Below are 19,903 nucleotides of genomic sequence, written 5' to 3' on the forward strand. Positions count from 1 at the left end.
AAAAATAATGGCAAGTCTCCCTGCATAAATTGTGGTATGTTCCTGTTGTACATTTAAGCAGTCTCCATGTAGATGTGCACATATAAAGGCACATGCCTTAGAAACTCTTTGGGGGACAAGCAGAAAGAGAATATTTGGGAATGTCTTTGAGGAAATGCACTCAGATACTTGCAGGTTCGTCTCCACAATATTGACCTTACCTGTGGAGGAGTGACAGGCGTGGAAAAGAAATCTGTATAATACTGATGCTGCTGTCATGGCTTCCCCCAAGAACCCTGGGAAATGTAGTTCATTGAGGGTGCTTATGAGCCTCGGAAGGGGAAAAGTCTGATGAAGAAGGTTTGCATCTGGTGCCAACCTGGTGCCCCCCAGATGCCATGCTGGCTGGGGGCTGGTGCGAGTTTTCGTTTAAACCATCTGGAGGAAGGAGGACCTTGGGGTCAATATGCTTCAATAGGTTTCCCCTTCTTCTTTCTCTCTTTCTTTTTAATGAAATGTGGTGTGCTCCACCTTTCATTCACATGTGAACCAAACAAACCCCACTCACCCACCTGCCGGAACCCTAAAGGTAAAGGGACCCCTGACCATTATTAGGTCCAGTCGTGACCGACTCTGGGGCCGGCGTACAGCTTTCGGGTCATGTGGCCAGCATGACTAAGCTGCTTCTGGCGAACCAGAGCAGCGCACGGAAACGCCATTTACCTTCCCGCTGGAGCGGTACCTATTTATCTACTTGCACTTTGACGTGCTTTCGAACTGCTAGGTTGGCAGGAGCAGGGACCGAGTAATGGGAGCTCACTCCTTCTGATCGGCAAGTCCAAGGCTCTGTGGTTTAACCTACAGCGCCACCCGTGTCCCTGTCGGAACCCTAGTTTGGTCTACATAGGCAGCTGGTGAACTCTCAACCCCTGGAGAGAGAAAGAGAGAGAGGCTTCCTTTTGCTCTGCTCTAAGTCTCTAAAAAGGAAGAATTATCCTATTTTTCTGCCTTCCCTTCTGATCTCCTGGGGATTAGATGTTTAAGGCAAATGCATTCCGAACCCTCCTTGCTCTCCTCCTCACACACACCCTGCTCTTTTACATTTAATTTCTGACAAAGTAGCTTGGCTGTCTCAGCGGCCGGTTAATTTGTAGTGACAGAATGCAAGGAGGTGCAGCGAGGTGGAAAGAATGGAGATAGTCAACTGGCAGCTGGTGGTAACGGCTGCCCGTTTGAGTCTGCAGACAGGTGATCAGCCAGGTGGAGAGAAAGGTGTGTGTTTTAGGAGGGGAGGAGCTGGAGTTCAAATTGCTCTAATTGGTTTCATAAATATCTACTGCAAAGCTGGCAGTGGGGGTAGGGGGAGAGTAAACCTCCATAATTGCTTCTTTGGGAGAGCCTTCCCCATGATTTTTGGGTGTGGCAGTTTTCTGATTTGTTGTCCATAAAATCACAGTACTGCATACCCTCCAACATTAATAATAATAATAATAATAATAATAATAATAATAATAATAATATATTTATACCCTGCCCATCTGGCTGGGTTTCCCCAGCCACTCTGGGTGGCTCGCAACAGAATATTAAAAAAATGATGAAACAAGAAACATTAAAAACTCTCCTAAACAGGACTGCCTTCAGATGTCTTCTAAAAGTCAGATAGTTGTTTATTACATGACATCTGATGGGAGGGCATTCCACAGGGCAGACGCCACTACCAAGAAGGCCCTCTGCCTGGTTCCCTGTAACTTCACTTCTCCCAATGAGGGAACTGCCAGAAGGCCCTCGGAGCTGGACTTCAGTGTCCAGGCTGAATGATGGAGGTGGAGACGCTCCTTCAGGTATACAGGGCCGGGGCTGTTTTCTCTGATGAGGGACGTACTATTCTGTGATGATAATTTTACTATTTATACCCCACACATCTTACTGGGTTGCCAGTGCCACTCTAGGTGGTTTCCAACATATACGAAAACATAATAAAGCATTAAACATTTTTTTAAAAAAACCTTTCCTATGCAGGATTGCCTTCAGACTGCTCAGGGGTCGGATAACTTCATACCCTCCAACATTTCTCCAATGAAAATAGGGACCTCCTAAGGAAAAGTGGGACATTCCAGGATCAAATCAGAAACTGGGATGACTTCTGTAAATCTGAGATTGTCCCTGGAAAATAGGAACACCTAGAGGGACTGGGACATTCCTTGTTGTTGTTGTTGTTGTTGTTGTTGTTGTTGTTGTTGTTGTTGTCTAAATCAGGGATGTCCCTGGAAAATAGGGACACTTGGAGGGTCTGGTACTGTAGGGTTGGAAGCATCTAGCCCAATCCCTGCAATTCAAAGAATCACATCTAAATAATCCTTTTTTAAAAACCCCAATAACCTCTTAATTCCATGATCCAGCAAGGATTAAAATCTAATGGAGGATCCCACTGTTGAATTAGCCAGGCAAGGGTAAGAAAGGATTCTCTTCCTCCCTGTTTTATCTTCACAACAGTCCTGTGAGGTAGGTTAGGCTGAAAAGCGGGAACTGGCCCAAGGTCACCCAGTGAACTCCATGGCTGAGTGGGGATTTGAACCCTCATCTCCCAGGTCATAGTAAAATACTCTTAACAATTACAGTGGAACCTCAGGTTATGGTGGGGATCTGCCGCAACCCAAAAACGACACAGCCCAAAGTGTCAATTCTGCGCATGCGCGCACATGATTTAGTGCTTCTGCAAACCCGGAAGCTCAGTCCCTGCTCCTGCCAACCTAGCAGTTTGAAAGCACGACAAGGTGCAAGTAGATAAATAGGTTCCGCTCTGGTGGGAAGGTAAACGGCGTTTCCATGTGCTGCTCTGGTTCACCAGAAGCGGCTTAGTCATGCTGGCCACATGACCCGGAAGCTGTATGCCAGCTCCCTCGGCCAATAAAGCGAGATGAGCGCCACAACCCCAGAGTTGGCCACGACTGTTCCTAATGGTCAGGGGTCCTTTACTTAAACCCAGAAGTAACCCATTCCAGTACAGTGGTACCTCGGGTTACATACGCTTCAGGTTACATACGCTTCAGGTTACAGACTCCGCTAACCCAGAAATAGTACCTCAGGTTAAGAACTTTGCTTCAGGATGAGAACAGAAATCGTGCTCCAGCGGTGCGGCAGCAGCGGGAGCCCCTATTAGCTAAAGTGGTGCTTCAGGTTAAGAACAGTTTCAGGTTAAGAACGGACCTCCGGAACGAATTAAGTACTTACCGGTAACCCGAGGTACCACTGTACTTCTAGGTTTGTGCTGGTCTCAAGCCAAGGATGGCGTAAGCTGGAGGCAATGTAACCTGAGGCTCCACTGTACACTGCATGAGCTCTCTTCTCCAAACTTCCAGTTTATTCAGCATTTTTCCTGATTCGGCTGCAGCCTTCTAAAACCAGGCAAGGTTAAGCCGATTGGCTTTAGCTACTCTCACTCCTACACTCGCCTAGTGGAGTTATTTTGGTCCAAGAGTCCTCCTCTCACTGCCTTTCCCCTTTGCTCACATTTTCTACAGGGGGACAGGATGACATTTGGAAATGTTCTTTCTGAGTCCTGTCATCCCTTCTGCAGATGTTATATCTCCAAAGGAGACGGGAGCGGGGAGCAAAATCTTGTCTGCCAAAACTTTGCTAGGTGGACGGCAGAAGAATGGACAGGTTGGCTGGTATATTAATAGATCCTTTCTTTTCCCTGCCACCAACATCTCCCCAAAGGTCTTCATGACGTAGGTTTCGAGGGCACTGCAAGCATTTGAGCAGAGCTGTCTCAAAAAAGCAAGCACATTTCCTCAAACAGCTGAAGACGAGATGGAGGCGAACACAGCTGTGATTTCCGGACATGCTGTCGATACATAAGACAGTGTTTTGGTTTTCCTCACGGCACCATTAGCATACATTCTGATCTTTCTATTCCATTGATCCCTGCCACGAGGAGCCTTCTATGTACATTTTGACGGCAGAAAGACAGCAAAGTAGTACGAATCTTTTTGATGGTTTGCCCATCCTGGCAGGAAAGAGCAGATAACATAAAAGGCAAGCAGTGAGCTGGTCCTTTTTGCAGAATGGAGCCGAGCATTGTGCTGTTCCCTACTAGATCGCTGCAGAGTTATGGACAAGCCATGCGATCTAATTCAGGGTCCTTCTGTGATGCTAGAGTATCCCTTTTTTTTTTTTTTTTTTTTTGATGCTGAGTAGCAACAGGGAGTCAGTGGTACCTCGGGTTAAGTACTTAATTCATGCCGGAGGTCCGTTCTTAACCTGAAACTGTTCTTAACCTGAAGCACCACTTTAGCTAATGGGGCCTCCTGCTGCTGCCACACCGCTGGAGGACGATTTCTGTTCTCATCCTGAAGCAAAGTTCTTGACCTGGGGTACTATTTCTGGGTTAGCGGAGTCTGTAACCTGAAGCGTCTGTAACCCGAGGTACCACTGTAGTGGGAATGGTGAGGCAAAAGACCCTGGGCCCAAGCACACATGCATATTGTATAAAGTTGAAAGGCCCTTCTTTCACACCCTGTGAAACATAAATGCGCAGAGTTTTTTTAAAAACTGGGAAATGGCGCGCTGCTCGCCTGTTACTCCCGAGCGTCCCCCCATCAGTCAAAACAAAGGGGGAAGGGGGCAGGAGATGTGTACCACTGGATGTCCCTGGTTCCCCTTTGGCAGTGGCAATGACAGCGGCAGTGGCAATCAGCAGCCCAGAACCAGCCTGATAGCGCAGTTGGCTCTGGCTGGCTTCAGGAGCTGCTCGCTGCCGTGGAGCCCACCATTTTTCCTCACCGGAAGTCCCAAAATGATTTCATAGAATCATAGAGTTGGAAGAGACCACAAGGGCCATCGAGTCCAACCCCCTGCCAAGCAGGAAACACCATCAGAGCACTCCTGACATATGGTTGTCAAGCCTCTGCTTAAAGACCTCCAAAGAAGGAGACTCCACCACACTCCTTGGCAGCAAATTCCACTGTCGAACAGCGCTTACTGTCAGGAAGTTCTTCCTAATGTTTAGGTGGAATTTGTTGTGCACAAGACACATCATATGGGGACTTCCGTTGAGGGGAAATGGCAGGCGCCACCACAGCGAGCAGCTCCTGAAGCCAGCCAGAGCCAACTGCTCTACCAGGCTGACTCCAGGCTGCCGAGGCTGCTGCTGCCACATTTCCTGGGGACAGATTTGCAAATCTGGGGACATTCCGGGGGCGGAATTTGTCCGGGGACAGATTTGCAAATCCGAGGACTTCTGGTAACCCTTTGCTAGAGCAGCACTCCCATTGAGCGTGACGCTTCGTTTGCCCTTTGTCTGCCAGGGAATGTGGCATTTTGGTGCCTTGCCACACAGGGCAACTGCACCCAGGTCCAAAAACCATGTGCCAAATCCCAGCAGCTCCTGAAGGTGCCTTCAGTCCTTAGACCCTCCAGCTGGACCCATCTTGCACCTGGTGCCAGCATATCAGTGCTGTCAAACGTAGAGGAGTCCCCAGTGATAGTCATACAATTGGTTCATATAGCCCTGCGTTGTCAACAATGACTGGCAATGGCTCACCCAGGGTTTCAGGCAGGGGTCTCCCCTAGCCCAACCAGGAGATGGCAGGGATTCAGCCTGGGGCCATTTCGTAGCTCTGCCACTGAGCTATGGCCCTAAAACATCAGAACTGGGGGGATATGTGTGTGTGTGTGTGTGTGTGTGTGTGTGTGTTGTGCAATTTAAAGCACCAAATGGATGCTAATCGCCCCACCCCCATCAATCTTATCTTCCTAGGCTGTAACTAAAATCACATCCTCACCAAACATTTAAAGCACTCTTATGCCACTTCGACAGACACGGCTTCCCCTAAAGAATCATGTGAATTGTAGCTGGTTGAGGGTGCTGGGGACTATAGCTCTGTTACAAACTACAGTGTAGCTTCCATGGAAGTCACTGTTTTAGACAGGATATGAGGGTGTCGCAGGCCCAAGTCACAGCCTTTGCAGTTGCTTACAGACCCTTCAAGTGCCCCTATTTTCCAGAGCCAGTCCCTGATCTGCAGAAGCTGTCCCAGTTGCTGATTTCATCCCAGAATGTCCCAATTTTCCTTAGGACATCCCTATTTTCATCAGAGAAATGTTGGAGGGTATGGAGTTATCTGACCCCTGAGCCATCTGAAGGCAGCCCTTTATAGGAAAGTTTTAAAATAATGTTTTATCGTGTTTTTATATATGTTGGAAGCTGCCCAGAGTGGCTGGGGCAACCCAGTAAGATGGGTGGGGTATAAATAGTAAAATTATTATGATGGCGTAGGATGTCCCTATTTTCATTAGAGAAATGTTGGAGGTTATGTGCTTATACGAAGGCTTCATAAAGTACAGATTAGACATATCCTGTTCAAGTAATGGGTTCTTTTGGGGAAAAGCTGAACAGAGACCTCTAGTGTCCTTTTATTCCACGACTCAATAGCAACATCATATCCACAACCACACTCACCCCCTGAACCTGTTTTTTTGCCTAAAATCCGGCCCCGGAAACTCATTTGCCCACACCCCCATGTTTGCTGTGCCTCCAACACATGCAACCGGTGAGAGCTTCAGGCCAGAATAAAAGCTATCCCCTTGCCAGCTCAGCGAGACACAGCCGCTCATGCCACTGGGAGATAAAAAATGACGGTCTCCACTTTTTTAGCTGATAATAAATTTCCCCGCCTTAAAACATGCAAAATTATTCAACCGTCGAGCTCTCCCAGGACTTGCCTGGCTGGACTCAATTCGTCTGGAGGGCTATTCTCTGGTAATTAATGAAAGGGAACGAAGGAAGTAGCGAGTACAGGAGCCCAGCTGCTCTTAGACCCACCCAAAAAAGAAACACAAGGCGTGTGTGTGTGTGTGTTTGGAATGAGGATTACGTGTGTGCTGCATGGCTAATGGCGTGCATGGATGACAATAAAGAAAATTGCATATTATTTTCATAATCTTACAGAAATGCATTCTTGGTCTGCTTTCCTCTCCTCCAACCTTGCCTCTGCATTCAAGACATGAGTCGTGTGGTTCCCCCACAAACTCCTCTCTGAATGTCAAATGAAGTTGTCATTGGAGAGGGTCTGCAAGACTCTGACTCAGGGGATGGGAGAGGCCCTTAGCCTTGCATACAGTGGGTCCCAGATCAATCCCAGGAATCTCCAGGTTGGGATGAGAAAGACTGCTGTCTAAGACCCTAGAAAGCTGTTGCTGGTAGTCATTGCAATGTTCAGGTCCTTCCATGGTGATGGAAAAGGAGAAACCTCCAAGCTGAGGGACAGTGGACCACTGAGTTACATTTACTGGCGAGCAACTGCAAGAGAGGACTATTGCCTTCAAGCCCTGGCTGATGACTTGTCTACAACATCTAGAAGTCAGACCCATTGATGCATCTAGCTCTATATTGTATTCACTGACAGGCAGCTGGGTTTCTGGGTTTTCCATCTTGGAAATGGCTCTCCCATTCACTTCAGTGGAGGGAGCTGGTGCTTGTAGATGCCTCGTGTGCATGGAAGTTCAGATCTGCTCCTTCCGTTGAAATGAATGGGGAAAAGCTTGCTTGCGCAAGAGTTCCCCGTGCTAATGAAACTTCAGGTGGGTTGAAGATGGCAGTGTCCAAGTAGGAGAAAAGAAAGCTAAGGTGGGAAGATTGCAAAGGGGAACTTGAGGATGGTCGCTCTAGTCTCCCAGATAATGCTCTCTTTACTGACAGAGGTCAATAAGCTATTTGCCTTGAGTGCTTTCGCCTATTCCTCTCCATCAGTGCAGGTGTCCCCCGGAGAGTTGCAAAGATCCTGGTCAAAAGAGTATATTAGCCTTAGGGCACTGAGAAAACATCTGACTCAAAGCAGGGAAATGCTTGTAATAGTTCATTAAAATAATTTGGGTCCAGAATGGTTCTGAAGAGTGCAGAATCATAGAGCAAATGGAAACAAATTGGGGGGGGGGAGGAAACTCAGGTGTTGTTTATTTATTTAAAACATTTCTGCCCTTCCTACTCTTAATGGACCTCTCCTTTGGGCTGGGTTCAAGTCCTGCATGTTGGCTTCCCTGAAGCACCTGGGTGGCTGCTGTGGGAACAACATCTATGAAGTTGTTTTTAAAAGGTAAAGGGACCCCTGACCATTAGGTCCAGTCGTGACTGACTCTGGGGTTGAGGAGCTCATCTTGCTTTATTGGCCGAGGGAGCTGGCGTACAGCTTCCAGGTCATGTAGCCAGCATGACTAAGCTGCTTCTGGCAAACCAGAGCAGCACACGGAAACAACGTTTACCTTCCCACCGGAGTGGTACCTATTTATCTACTTGCACTTTGATGTGCTTTCAAACTCCTATGTTGGCAGGAGCAGGGACTGAGCAACGGGAGCTCACCCTGTCGTGGGGATTTGAGCTGCCTACCTTCTGATAGGCAAGTCCTAGGCTCTGTGGTTTAACCCACAGCGCCACCCGAAGTTGCTTTAGGCACGTGCAAAATGCAGACATGTGAGTGCCCCTTAGGAGGGGTGGGGAACCCCAGACCCGGATGCCAAATGCATCCCTTCACTGGATTCTCCCCACGCCAGGCCCTCACTGGATGTTCCTACCTGGCTGGACTGTGTGCTTAAACTCTGATAACGCCTCTTGCTCGCCTTGGTGGAGGACAGAGATGTGTTTGTGTGTGTATGTCAGGGCTGGCTCAGCTGCAGGTCAGCATGGAGACTCAGAGATGAGCAGTGAAGTTGGTTCTTTCTTCAAGGAAACTAAATACAAACAGAGAAACCTCTGGGCAAGGCTGGTTCCCAGTAAAGTAGTTGCCAGAACTGACGACCTGTGCCTCCCACTTCCCTCTACATCTCCTCATTGGCCAGATGTTTTCCAAGCAGACTTCAGCTCCATTGAGGAGGGGTCTTCTGTGCTCTTTGTTCTGTTACATGCAAGGCCCTCCATGCCGTTGGAGATAAGCAAGGAGGGGAGCTGAATACAGCAGGCAGGGCTGTCTTAAGCATATGTGGTGCCGGGGTGCAAAGATCCACCCAGCGCCCCCCCAATGCCCAGTCCCAGGTGTCTGGAGGCCAAAGCTGGCCATCCACCTCAGTGTCTCACTGGCTTGGCCGCCCCCAAACTCGCAGCACAGAGCCACCCACAGCAGAAGAGCCCGTCGCAGTGCTCCGACCAATGGGCGGGCTCTTCCCTGGACTCAACTCTCAGGCCCTGGACTCTCGGCCTGGTGCCCCTGAGAGCCTAGCGCCTGGGTGCCCCACCCTCTAGCACCTATGGGTAAGACGGCCCTGACAACAGGACTAGCAGGCTCCTGTGAAGTTGATGCAGCTTCTGTCCCCTCCTCCTCAGCCACTTGTCCTGTATCTGCAGGGCTTCCTGCCCCTGCTTCCTCTCTCTCACTCAAGCCTGTCGCTTGTTCAGCATCCAACCATTCTGCCTCTGCTTCATCCTCTGACCTGTCTTTGGTGTCCCACCACCACTTGCCCATAAGGAAATGCATCCCCCAGGTTGTAAAACGTCCCCTGACCTAGACAAAACAGTATCCATCCCTTCCCCTTCACAGTCCCCACTGCAAGGTGTAAGTGAAATTTATTGTTTTTGCTTGGAAACACTTTTTGGAGATGCCAGCCTTTAAATGGATTAAACTCATTGGATTATGGGGAGCACTGAGTCTTGGGCTTGGCGTGATTGATTCAGCTGCCTCTGCCAATTGCAGAGGGACATTCATGAGCGGCACGAGGAAGAGGCAAGACAATTAAATGATTGCAGCTTTATCTGCAATATAAAAGTAATCTGGCTGGGGTGCTTGCAGGGCGCATTATTTATCTGCCACCCGGAGTGAAAAGGTGTTTGGTTCTTTAAGCTGCGTTGAGTTAAGAGATGTTAACTGTGCCTCATTGCTCTGGTTAAGAAATCCTTTTGCAAGCTGAGAAATACTGTAAGCTTTCTCTCCTACCAATACTTCCATGCTGGGAAACTGGAGCAAGCACCTGAAATGAGCAGAAATTCTATGTTTGTGATGCTGAAGGCAGAGAGGGCCTTCTCAAAGAGAGGCCCAAACTTCCCAACCTGGTGCCCTCCAGTTATTTTGGACTAATGCACCCATCAGCCCCAGCCAGCAGATGAGAGTTGTAGTGCAGAACATCATACCCACCAACATTTCTCCAAGGGAAATAGGGGCATCCCAAGGAAAAGCTAATGGGACGCGGGTGGTGCTGTGGGTTAAACTACAGAGCCTAAGACTTGCTGATCAGAAGGTTGGCGGTTTGAATCCCCGTGATGGGGTGAGCTCCCGTTGCTCGGTCCCTGCTCCTGCCAACCAAGCAGTTCGAAAGCACGTCAAAGTGCAAGTAGATAAATAGGTACCACTCCGGCGGGAAGGTAAACGGCATTTCTGTGTGCTGTTCTGGTTCACCAGAAGAGGCTTAGTCATGCTGGCCACATGACCCAGAAGCTGTCCCTCGGCCAATAAAGCGAGATGAGCACCGCAACGCCAGATTCGGTCACGACTGGACTGGTCAGGGGTCCCTTTACCTTTACCTTTAAGGAAAAGCTGGACATTCCAGGATCAAATCAGAAACTGGGATGGCTTCTGTAAATCTGGGAGTGTCCCTGGAAAATAGGGACACTTGGAGGGTCTGGAACATCCGGGTGACACCAGTTTGTTCCTATTAGGAATTGGTGTGTCCTTCCTATTCCTTGCAGACTCCTGAACTGTCCCCAGCATACAGTGACCTATAAAATCAAGGGAAGCAAACATGGAACCGAGCAGGAAGGTGGGGAAAGGTGCAAGGGAACCACATAATAACTGAAACAGCAGAGGAGAGATGATTTGAAATTCTGTAGGGAGATGTACATTAAGCAGCTATTGATCATGCCAGGGGTCAGTTTCTTGGAGTAATTTGACCCAAGAGGTTAATTGTGACGGAGGTCAATAGAAGACCTGAACGTGCAATGCATCAGAATACCAAAGGGAATTGGCAAGAGAATTTATGGAGGATGCTTAGTGCCTCATGGCACAGAGGAAATTAAACCAGCCAGTTAGGAAAATATTTCTTATAACTCCAGTTCTGGCTTGTCATCTCGCATGAATGCAGATCCTGTGTTTCTCTCTGTGAGTACGCAGTATGCTATCTCTGTAGTTAGGGATGGAGGAGCAATTTGGTTTTGTTTGCGTGAGAATCTGTTTAATTTGCACTTCTTGAACCAGTGTGTGAACCATAGCCTTTGAAATTCACACTTTCCTGAATTTTGTGATCCAGCCAAACAAGGTGTTTAAAAGTGCATATGTGATGTACATAAAACATATATTAAGCAGAACTGCATGCCAAGCTGCATTATATAAATGGAAATCACCATAAAAATGGGCATATTTGTCAAAACCGCATACAAAAAGAAAAGTGTGTTTCTAAGAGAAATCTGCAATAAAAGGATGGCGAATTTCCAGGAGGATTTTATAAAAAATAAATAAATCACAAATTGCACAGAGATATGAGGCAGGATTCACCTAACTTGCCCCATCCGCGGAATCTCCATGGAAGGACTTTTGCTTGTGCAACTTTGAGCCAGTCAGCCTAACCTACTTTGCAGGGTCGTTGTGATGATAAAACGGGGAAGGGAGAGAACATGTACATCACCTTGAGATCCTTGGATTAAAAGTTGGGACATATATGTAATAACAAATAAATAAAACGGTACATGGTACTTATTTTTATTGCTATATTTTTGTAACCTGTCCAGGACCTTTTGGTGGGCTGCAAGTACAAATAATTAATAAATGAATAACATTTCTAAGGCATTTGCAGAGGGCCTTCTCGGTGGTGGTGCCTGCCCAGTGGAGCGCCCTCCCATCAGATGTCAAGGAAATAAACAACTATCTGACTTTTAGAAGACATTTGAAGGCAGGGAAGTTTTTAATGTTTGATGTATTTTCCTGTTTTTAATATTCTTTTGGGAGCTGCCCAGAGTGGCTGGGGAAACTCAGCCAGTTGGGCGGAGTATAATTAATAAATTATTATTATTATTATTATTATTATTATTATTATTATTATTATTATTAACCCTTTGCTCTCTTTAACTGAAGAAGCCAGGGAGTGGACCTGTGCAAAGTGAAAATCGATTCAGCAACAACAAGAGATTGGAAATGTGAAGTCTTTAATTAGATTAGTATTCTGGGTTGTTGTTTTTATTGTCTGCGTATTTCTCCCTCTGCAGGACAGCGAGCTGTTGACCTTCAACATCTCCCGACACCAGTCCTGGTGGAGTGAAAACGGTCCTGGATGTGTAAGGAAGGAGACTCCCATGGTCGGCATCAAGGGCTTGGACAGCCATTCCTACGTCTCCGTGATCGGTTGCGCTTTGGAATATCGCTACATCGAGGTCATGCACAGTGCAATGCAGATTCTGGTGGCGGTGAGTGATGCCCTCAAAACCCGCAAATCTGAAACTGGGCCTGTTTCAGCAATTCAAAACGGCCACGTCTGGGTATTGGATATCCTGGGTGCCAATTTCAATGCAAAACAGTCATACCTCTTCTTGTGAATACTTCATGTTGCGTTTTTTCGGGTTAAGAACGTGGCAAACCCAGAAGTGTTTACTTCCAGGTTTCACTGCACACGCAGAAGCATTCTGCGTGGTTTGCACATGCACAGAAACGTTCTGCACTGTTCGCGCATGCGTAGAAGCGCTCTATTGTCTTATTGTTGTTAGCCGCCCTGAGCCCGACTTCGGCTGGGGAGGGCGGGATATAAATAAAATTTATTATTATTATTATTATTATTATTATTATTATTATTATTGCACTTCGCACATGCACAGAAGTGCTGCTCTGGTTACAGACTTTTCGGGGTGCGAATGGCACCCCATAACAGATCGTGTCTGCAACCAGAGGTACCACTGTATACGGGGGGGGGGGGGCAGGTAAGCCCTGCCGTGCATAATCGGTCACAAGATGCGGCTCATGCACAACATTTGAATGGCAATGCCCATTAACTTGGGGCTGGGGGCTGGCCCCCTCTAATATTTTATTGGGGGAGCCAAAGGGACCTCAGCCCCTAGGAGTTGGCTCCTATGCTAGATATTTAAAAGACATATTTTGAAGACATGTGGGTTGTGCCACATGTTCTCGTGTGTGTGAAAGAGAGAGTTGGGGGGAGAGAGAAAGGGAAAGTGAATAAACCAGTTTGTATTGCATGCTGAGCCAAACCATGGCCCAGGGTAAGCCAAGGCTCTGAGAGAGATAGAACAGAAAGCGCAGAGACAACAAGCTCAGATTACCCGACGTAGGAGTGACATAGATTAATGGAGACAGAGGGGGTGAACCTTAACTGGGAGCAACACCATTTCTAGACAGCTATGCATTCCTTTGTCTCTCGCTATGATTATTAAAGAAACTATCTGGTAAGGAAGCTCCTTTCATTTGTTGTTGTTTAGTCGTTTAGTTGTGTCCGACTCTTCGTGACCCCATGGACCAGAGCACGTCAGGCACTCCTGTCTTCCACTGCCTCCCACAGTTTGGTCAAACTCATGCTGGTAGCTTTGAGAACACTGTCCAACCATCTCATCCTCTGTCATCCCCTTCTCCTTGTGCCCTCCATCTTTCCCAACATCAGGGTCTTTTCCAGGGAGTCTTCTCTTCTCATGAGGTGGCCAAAGTATTGGAGCCTCAGCTTCAGGATCTGCCCTTCCAGTGAGCACTCAGGGCTGATTTCCTTAGGAACTGATAGGTTTGATCTTTCATTTGATCTGCTTAATTACTGCCACCGGGGGTGGGACCCGATTCCCCAAAGACTGACACCTGAGGTGGTTGCTTCCCTCTGCCCAATGGCCATGCCGGCCTTGGACGTAGCATGTGTGTGTGGATACAAACTTGATTTTTGACTCCTGTTGGTGACAGGGGTCATCGTCAACTTGCTGATTTCAGTACTTGAACACTGTGGCTGAGATCTGAGGTGCTCTTTAGTGGGGACTTTTGACTCACACTGTTTGAACAGGATTGAGATCACACGGAAAATGCTTTTGAAATCCCCCTTGGTTTCATGGAGAGACTGTGGAGGAGAGACAACAGAAGCATGATGCCAAAACACCCTTGGGAACATACAAATAACTTCAAAGTTCTTTGGATCCTGCCCTCTCTGAAACAAACAAACAACAAACCCCTACACTCATTGCCCTAAATCCAACAGTAATTACAAATTACATAAACTTGGTGTGTGTGTGTGGGTGTGTGTGTGCAAGAATATGATGGATTTCCCCACTAGTCTCAAATTCTTTTTTCAATCTGTACAAAACAAGCCCTTCAGCCCATTACACCAGGATGTGACTCTGGTGCTGAGAGAGATTGTTCATTTAAAGTAAACCCAGGAAGAAGAAAAACAAAGAGAAGCAAGGCTCAGGCTGATATAGAAGGAGCATTTCCTCAGCAATAGGTACATCAAAAACTTTACCAGCCAGCGTGACTGCGATTTAAATATTTATGTGTGAGCGTCAGGGAGGAAGAAGAAGTTGCAGAAAGGGAGAGAATCCAATTAGGCAAAAGGCTGTGTGCGGCTCCCCCAAGGATATAATAATACACCCCGTCAGAAAACAAAGCCATTCTGACGCGCACTCCCGCCCCCCCTTCTGTTCCTGCAGACGCCAGCAGTTTGCACAAAAGTTGCCATCAAATGTCACAGCGCTTATGTTTATCCATACCCTCAATTATTTATTTTTTTCATTAACATGCCACAGTAATTGGTGCCGCCCGGTAATTGATTCTCGTTTGCTGCGGAGTAAACTGAAACAAAAAGTCTATTGTCTTCATAAAATGCCACTAGAGCCCATGTACATTTTCTAGCATCTCAACAATGGAAGCCACCGTCTTTTAAAATCTGCTTTGCTTTGTTTTGCATGAATATAACACTGTGTCTCTCTCTATATTTTCACCAAGGGAGCTGATCTTAGTCCTCCCTGTCGCATGACAAATGTCATGTGTGAATCAGAGAACCATAGCCATGGCAAGGCAGCAATTTTATAAACCAGGATGAATTCATGGTCAAATCTGTGGATGTGAGAGCAGGATGCTAGAATAGATGAGCCACTGGCCTGACCCAGCAGGTTCTTCTTACATTTTCATCCCCTGTATGAATATATTCCTAGGGATGGCCAACGCTGGCTGCATTCAGATATCACAGATATTTACTTTACCTGATAATTTCTGCACTCTATGTGATCTTTCTCACAATGCAAATGCCGCTTCTGGAAATCTAGTGGCATTCATTTCCAAGCTGTTTCCAGAAAAGAAAAGAAAAAACAGATTGCAACCCGATTAACTCAGAAAATCACGAGAGTTTGGTGTTGCAAATTCACGCAACAAAATATGTAAAGGTGTTCTAAAAGGTAAAGGCAAAGGTACTCCTGAGCATTAGGTCCAGCATGCTCATCTCGCTTTATTGGCCGAGGGAGCCGGCGTACAGCTTCCGGGTCATGTGGCCAGCATGACTAAACCACTTCTGGCGAACCAGAGCAGTGCACGGAAATGCCGTTTACCTTCCCGCCGGAGCGGTACCTATTTATTTACTTGCACTTTGACATGCTTTCAAACTGCTAGCAGGGACCGAGCAACAGGAGCTCACCCTGTCGTGGGGATTCGAACCGCCGACCTTCTGATCGGCAAGTCCTAGGCTCTGTGGTTTAACCCACAGTGCCACCTGCGTCCCTATTATTATTATTGACGACAAAAATATGAGGCCTTGCAAGACGTCCCTGAGAGACGGAAACTTGGTTGCTCACTAGGGAGGTCAACTTTAGAGTGTGCACACACAGAGGGGAACATCATGCACACTTGGGGGTGCATTGCGGACACTCGGCAGTCCACCAAAGCACAAATAAGGTTCATCTTTGGGGCAGATGATGCCATCTGTGGGTGCAATTGGGCTTGCACGCAGCCTTCATTTCCTTACCCTTGCTGGCTGAGTGGGGAAAGAGGCCCTTTCCTTTGTGAAAGATGTGGAGGGAAAAAAGCCCTTAGGGAAAACTGGGACTAATCAGATGCTGCTTGGCCATCCAGGGCCTTGCAGCCCTTGTCTCTGAGGGTTAAAGGCAGCCTTGCCTGTCTTCTTAATCTCATTTAAACGCAAATAGGAGCAGAACAGTCTTTACCCTTCCACTCCCCCTCCCTGACCCACTGTGCTACAGACAAGTCGAATGGCTATTTTTCGATGGCGTTCTTGACCCTGCCTCCCTGGAAAGTAAAAGAGAGGGGGAGATGTGAGGGGTTCGACCTGTTGCACTCCTCATTTGCTGAGTTTTTGCCAGGGTGCAGAGACCTGTGCTAATTGAAAGACACGTGTGTGTGTGTTTCTCAAGCCCTTTCTAGTCCTACACATGAAAGTAGCTTTCATATGCTACATCAAGGTGTGGATAGCATCTGTGCAGGTTTGCTGCACATCTCCCCTCCCTGTTTCCTGCTTTGTCTTTTCCAAAATATCCATTCCACTTTAATAGTTTTTGAAAGGCAGGAGGCAGGCAGGTGTGGAGGACTCCCTGGTCCTGAATGGGGTAACTGTGCCCCTGAAGGACCAGGTGCGCAGCCTGGGGTCATTCTGGACTCACAGCTGTCCATGGAGGCGCAGGTCAATTCTGTGTCCAGGGTAGGTGTCTACCAGTTCCATCTGGTATGCAGGCTGAGACCCTACCTGCCCGTAGACTGTCTTGCCAGAGTGGTGCATGCTCTAGTTATCTCTCGCTCTGTGTGGGGCTACCTTTGAAGGTGACCCGGAAACTACAACTAATCCAGAATGCGGCAGCTAGACTGGTGACTCGGAGCGGCCACCGAGACCACATAACACCGGTCTTGAAAGACCTACGTTGGCTCCCAGTACGTTTCCGAGCACAATTCAAAGTGTTGGTCCAGCGCTGAGGGCCTTCTGGTGGTTCCATCGCTGCGAGAAGCCAAGTTACAGGCAGAGGGCCTTCTCGGTAGTGGCACCCACCTGTGGAATGCCCTTGCACCAAATGTCAAAGAGAAAAACAACTACCAGACTTTTAGAAGACATCTGAAGGCAGCCCTGCTTAGGGAAGCGTTTAATGTTTGACGGTCTATTGTATTTTAATATTTTGTTGGAAGCCCCCCAGGGTGGCTGGGGAAACCCAGCCAGATGGGCAGGGTATAAATAATAATAATAATAATAATTACAGGCATGCCAATTGGGAGGGGGAGGCAGGGACTAGGCCCCCCAAATTTTTGAATGAAGGGGACAGGCCCCCTCAAAGTTCTGCGGCGGCCATGTGCCTCAGAGTTGGGACTCAGGATGAGGTTGAAGTGCTTGTATGCAATGCAGGAGGGAGGGAAGATGGATCGTTTAGTTCCAAGATCCCATGTGCCAAAATGGAGTTTTCATTGGAGAAGAACCTGCCTTGCCTGTTGGCTGTTTCCATTTCCAAACGACAGCCTGGAACGCTCCCAGGAAGATGGCAAATGTTGACTTTGATGGCAGATGCTACAGCGAAAGCTAGAATGAGAGCCACCGGCATATGCTACATTTCCACCAGTAATAATTGCCCCCCAGCAAATGAAGGGAGTGTGTGTGGGGGGAAACAAAGGTTGCAGGCTGCCATCTGCACATTGCTGTGATTTCGTCTTCACCAGCTGCTGGTGGGAGCTTGCCTGCAATTCTGAAATGCGGGCGAGAGCTTGGGTGTTGCTGGGGCCTGTCCCCCCCCCCCCCACTTCCAGCATGGCCAAAGAGAACAATTTTGCTCCATGGGATTTCATATGACACATAAAATTAAATATATGGCTGTATGGTGAAAGATTGCTGTTGTTTTTATTAATAAATTTTTAAGGGGTTGCTTTTAAGAGTAGCTTGCAGGATTAAAACATACAACAAAACCCTTTTAAACCAAAGTCAGCGGTAAACAATAAAGAGGCAGTCGGCCCCACAGTAAAAATGGAAAGCGTATTGCTGGTGGTCAACAAAAGAGGTTTAAAGGATCTCTCAAGGCAAATCTTTTAAAAATGTAGTATAAACACTGACAACTGGGAAACACTGGCCTGCGAGCGCTCCAGTTGGAGAACAGCCTTTGCCAAAGGTGTCATGGGTTTTGAAGACACTCGAACTCAGGACGCAAGGGAGAAAGGTGCTAAGAGGAAGGCATGCTTGGCAAACCCTCACCGTGATCAACTCCCGCCCAGAAACCAATGTCCCCACTGTGGAAGGACGTGTGGATCCAGAACTGGCCTCCACAGTCACTTACGGACTCATTGTTAAAACCGTGTTTATGGAAGACAATCTTACTCGGCTACGAGTGATCACCAAAGAAGAAGATAGAATACAATTCAGTAATAAAATGTTGCCAATGGCACATCTGCAAAATAAGTTTAAAGCGCTGTTATACTGGTTCGCCAGTGGTGACTCTCCACTCCCCACAAAGAATCCTGGGAACTGTAGTTTGCTAAGGGCATTGAGAGTTGTTAGGAGACCCCTATTCATCCTTACAGAGCTACGGTTCCCAGAGTGATTTAACAATCAACCCTTTCCCCCATGGATCTCTTGTAGCTTTTAGGAGGGGAACTAGGGTCTCAGCACCCTTACCTAATCTGGGACACAGGTGGCGCTGTGGTCTAAACCATAGAGCCTCTCGGGCTTCCCGATCAGAAGGTTTGCGGTTCAAATCCCTGCAACGGAGTGAGCTCCTATTGCTCTGTCCCAGCTCCTGCCAACTCCTTCCATCACAGTGTCCCGTTTGGCCAGAAGTGGTTTAGTCCTTGCTGGCCACATGACACAGAAAACTGTCTGTGGACAAACGCCGACTCCCTTGGCCTGAAGTGAGACGAGCACTGCACTGACTGGACTTAACAATCCAGGGGTCCTTTACCTTAGCTTTTACCTTTACTCAGATCAGATCAGGTGAACCCCTTTTGGTACGGTGGATCCTTCCTCCATCTGTAATAATGACAAGGCCTGCCAGACCCAAGACAAAAGGCTTTCCAGAGACAAGGGGCCACGACAAAGAAGGCGCTTTCCTAGAACTCAACTATCTACCATATTTTTTGCTCTATAAGGCGCACCAGACCACAAGACACAGCTAGTTTTTGGAGGAGGAAAACAAGAAAAAAAATATTTTGAATCTCAGAAGCCAGAACAGCAAGAGGGATTGCTGCGCAGTGAAAGCAGCAATCCCTCTTGCTGTTCTGGCTTCTGGGATAGCTGTGCAGCCTGCATTCGCTCCATAAGATGCACACACATTTCCCCTTACTTTTTAGGAGGGAAAAAGTGAGTCTTATAGAGCAAAAAATACAGTAACTGCTATCAGAGGTGGGCAGGAGAGAGCGCCTGCCGTTGACCTTAACATACAGGGGGCTGAGATGAGTGCATAAGAAGGCAAGATGAACCTACTGCTCTGAGCCCTAGCAAGAAGAATGCCCAGTGGCCCTGCCATCCTTCCCCAACCCGGTGCCCTCCAGATGCAGTTGGACTCCAGTTCCCATGATTTCCCAAGTTAATGGGATTGCAAATAGATTTGGGGGTTTTAACATGAAAAGGACCATGCTGGTGGGAATCAATCTCTGTGTAGCAGCGATGGGCTTTAAGCTTCCCAGCCAAGCCTCTATCACTGCACATTTGCGTATTTGCACATTTGCGCGAGGGCCCTTCCAGGCTGTCCTAGCCATCTGCCTGTATCCAAGAGAACGAGGGATGTGGGGCCACATTTGTCCTTTACTGTCTTTACTGGGGGTGCAAGGGTGCGGGGCACCTGGGCGCTGAATTCTGGGGGGTGCCAAATGTATACCTACTGTATACCGGTCCCTCTGGATTGGTGGCAGTGAAAAGCAATGGAGTGAAAGTCCCCTCCTCCATCGCTCTGTTACTCTTACTCTGTAGCGTCAAATATTCCCGACGAGTCAGGAAACAAAAGCAGTTTTTCCCCGCTGTGTTGTTGTTACAGGCGAGCAATCCCCCCTACAAAAAAGCTCAA

At 47.8% G+C, this 19,903-nt stretch overlaps 1 protein-coding gene across 4 annotated transcripts in view; it reads left to right on the plus strand.

Moving 5' to 3' along the window:
- The window catches only part of NKAIN4 (sodium/potassium transporting ATPase interacting 4), a gene marked incomplete at its 3' end in the record, with an annotated part of 564,211 nt that overhangs the window by 47,251 nt on the left and 497,057 nt on the right, over window positions 1–19,903 (plus strand). For all 4 annotated transcript variants that reach the window (XR_014158000.1, XM_081868139.1, XM_081868138.1 and 1 more), the window contains exon 4: window positions 12,161–12,358. Coding sequence is in view for 3 of the 4 variants with exons in the window: in XM_081868139.1 (XP_081724265.1) it covers window positions 12,161–12,358 (198 nt within the window). The remainder of the gene's footprint in view (window positions 1–12,160; window positions 12,359–19,903) is intronic.

This window comes from Podarcis erhardii, assembly GCF_964252035.2.
Source record: "Podarcis erhardii genome assembly, chromosome: 6".
In the NCBI taxonomy this organism is placed as follows: domain Eukaryota; kingdom Metazoa; phylum Chordata; class Lepidosauria; order Squamata; family Lacertidae; genus Podarcis; species Podarcis erhardii.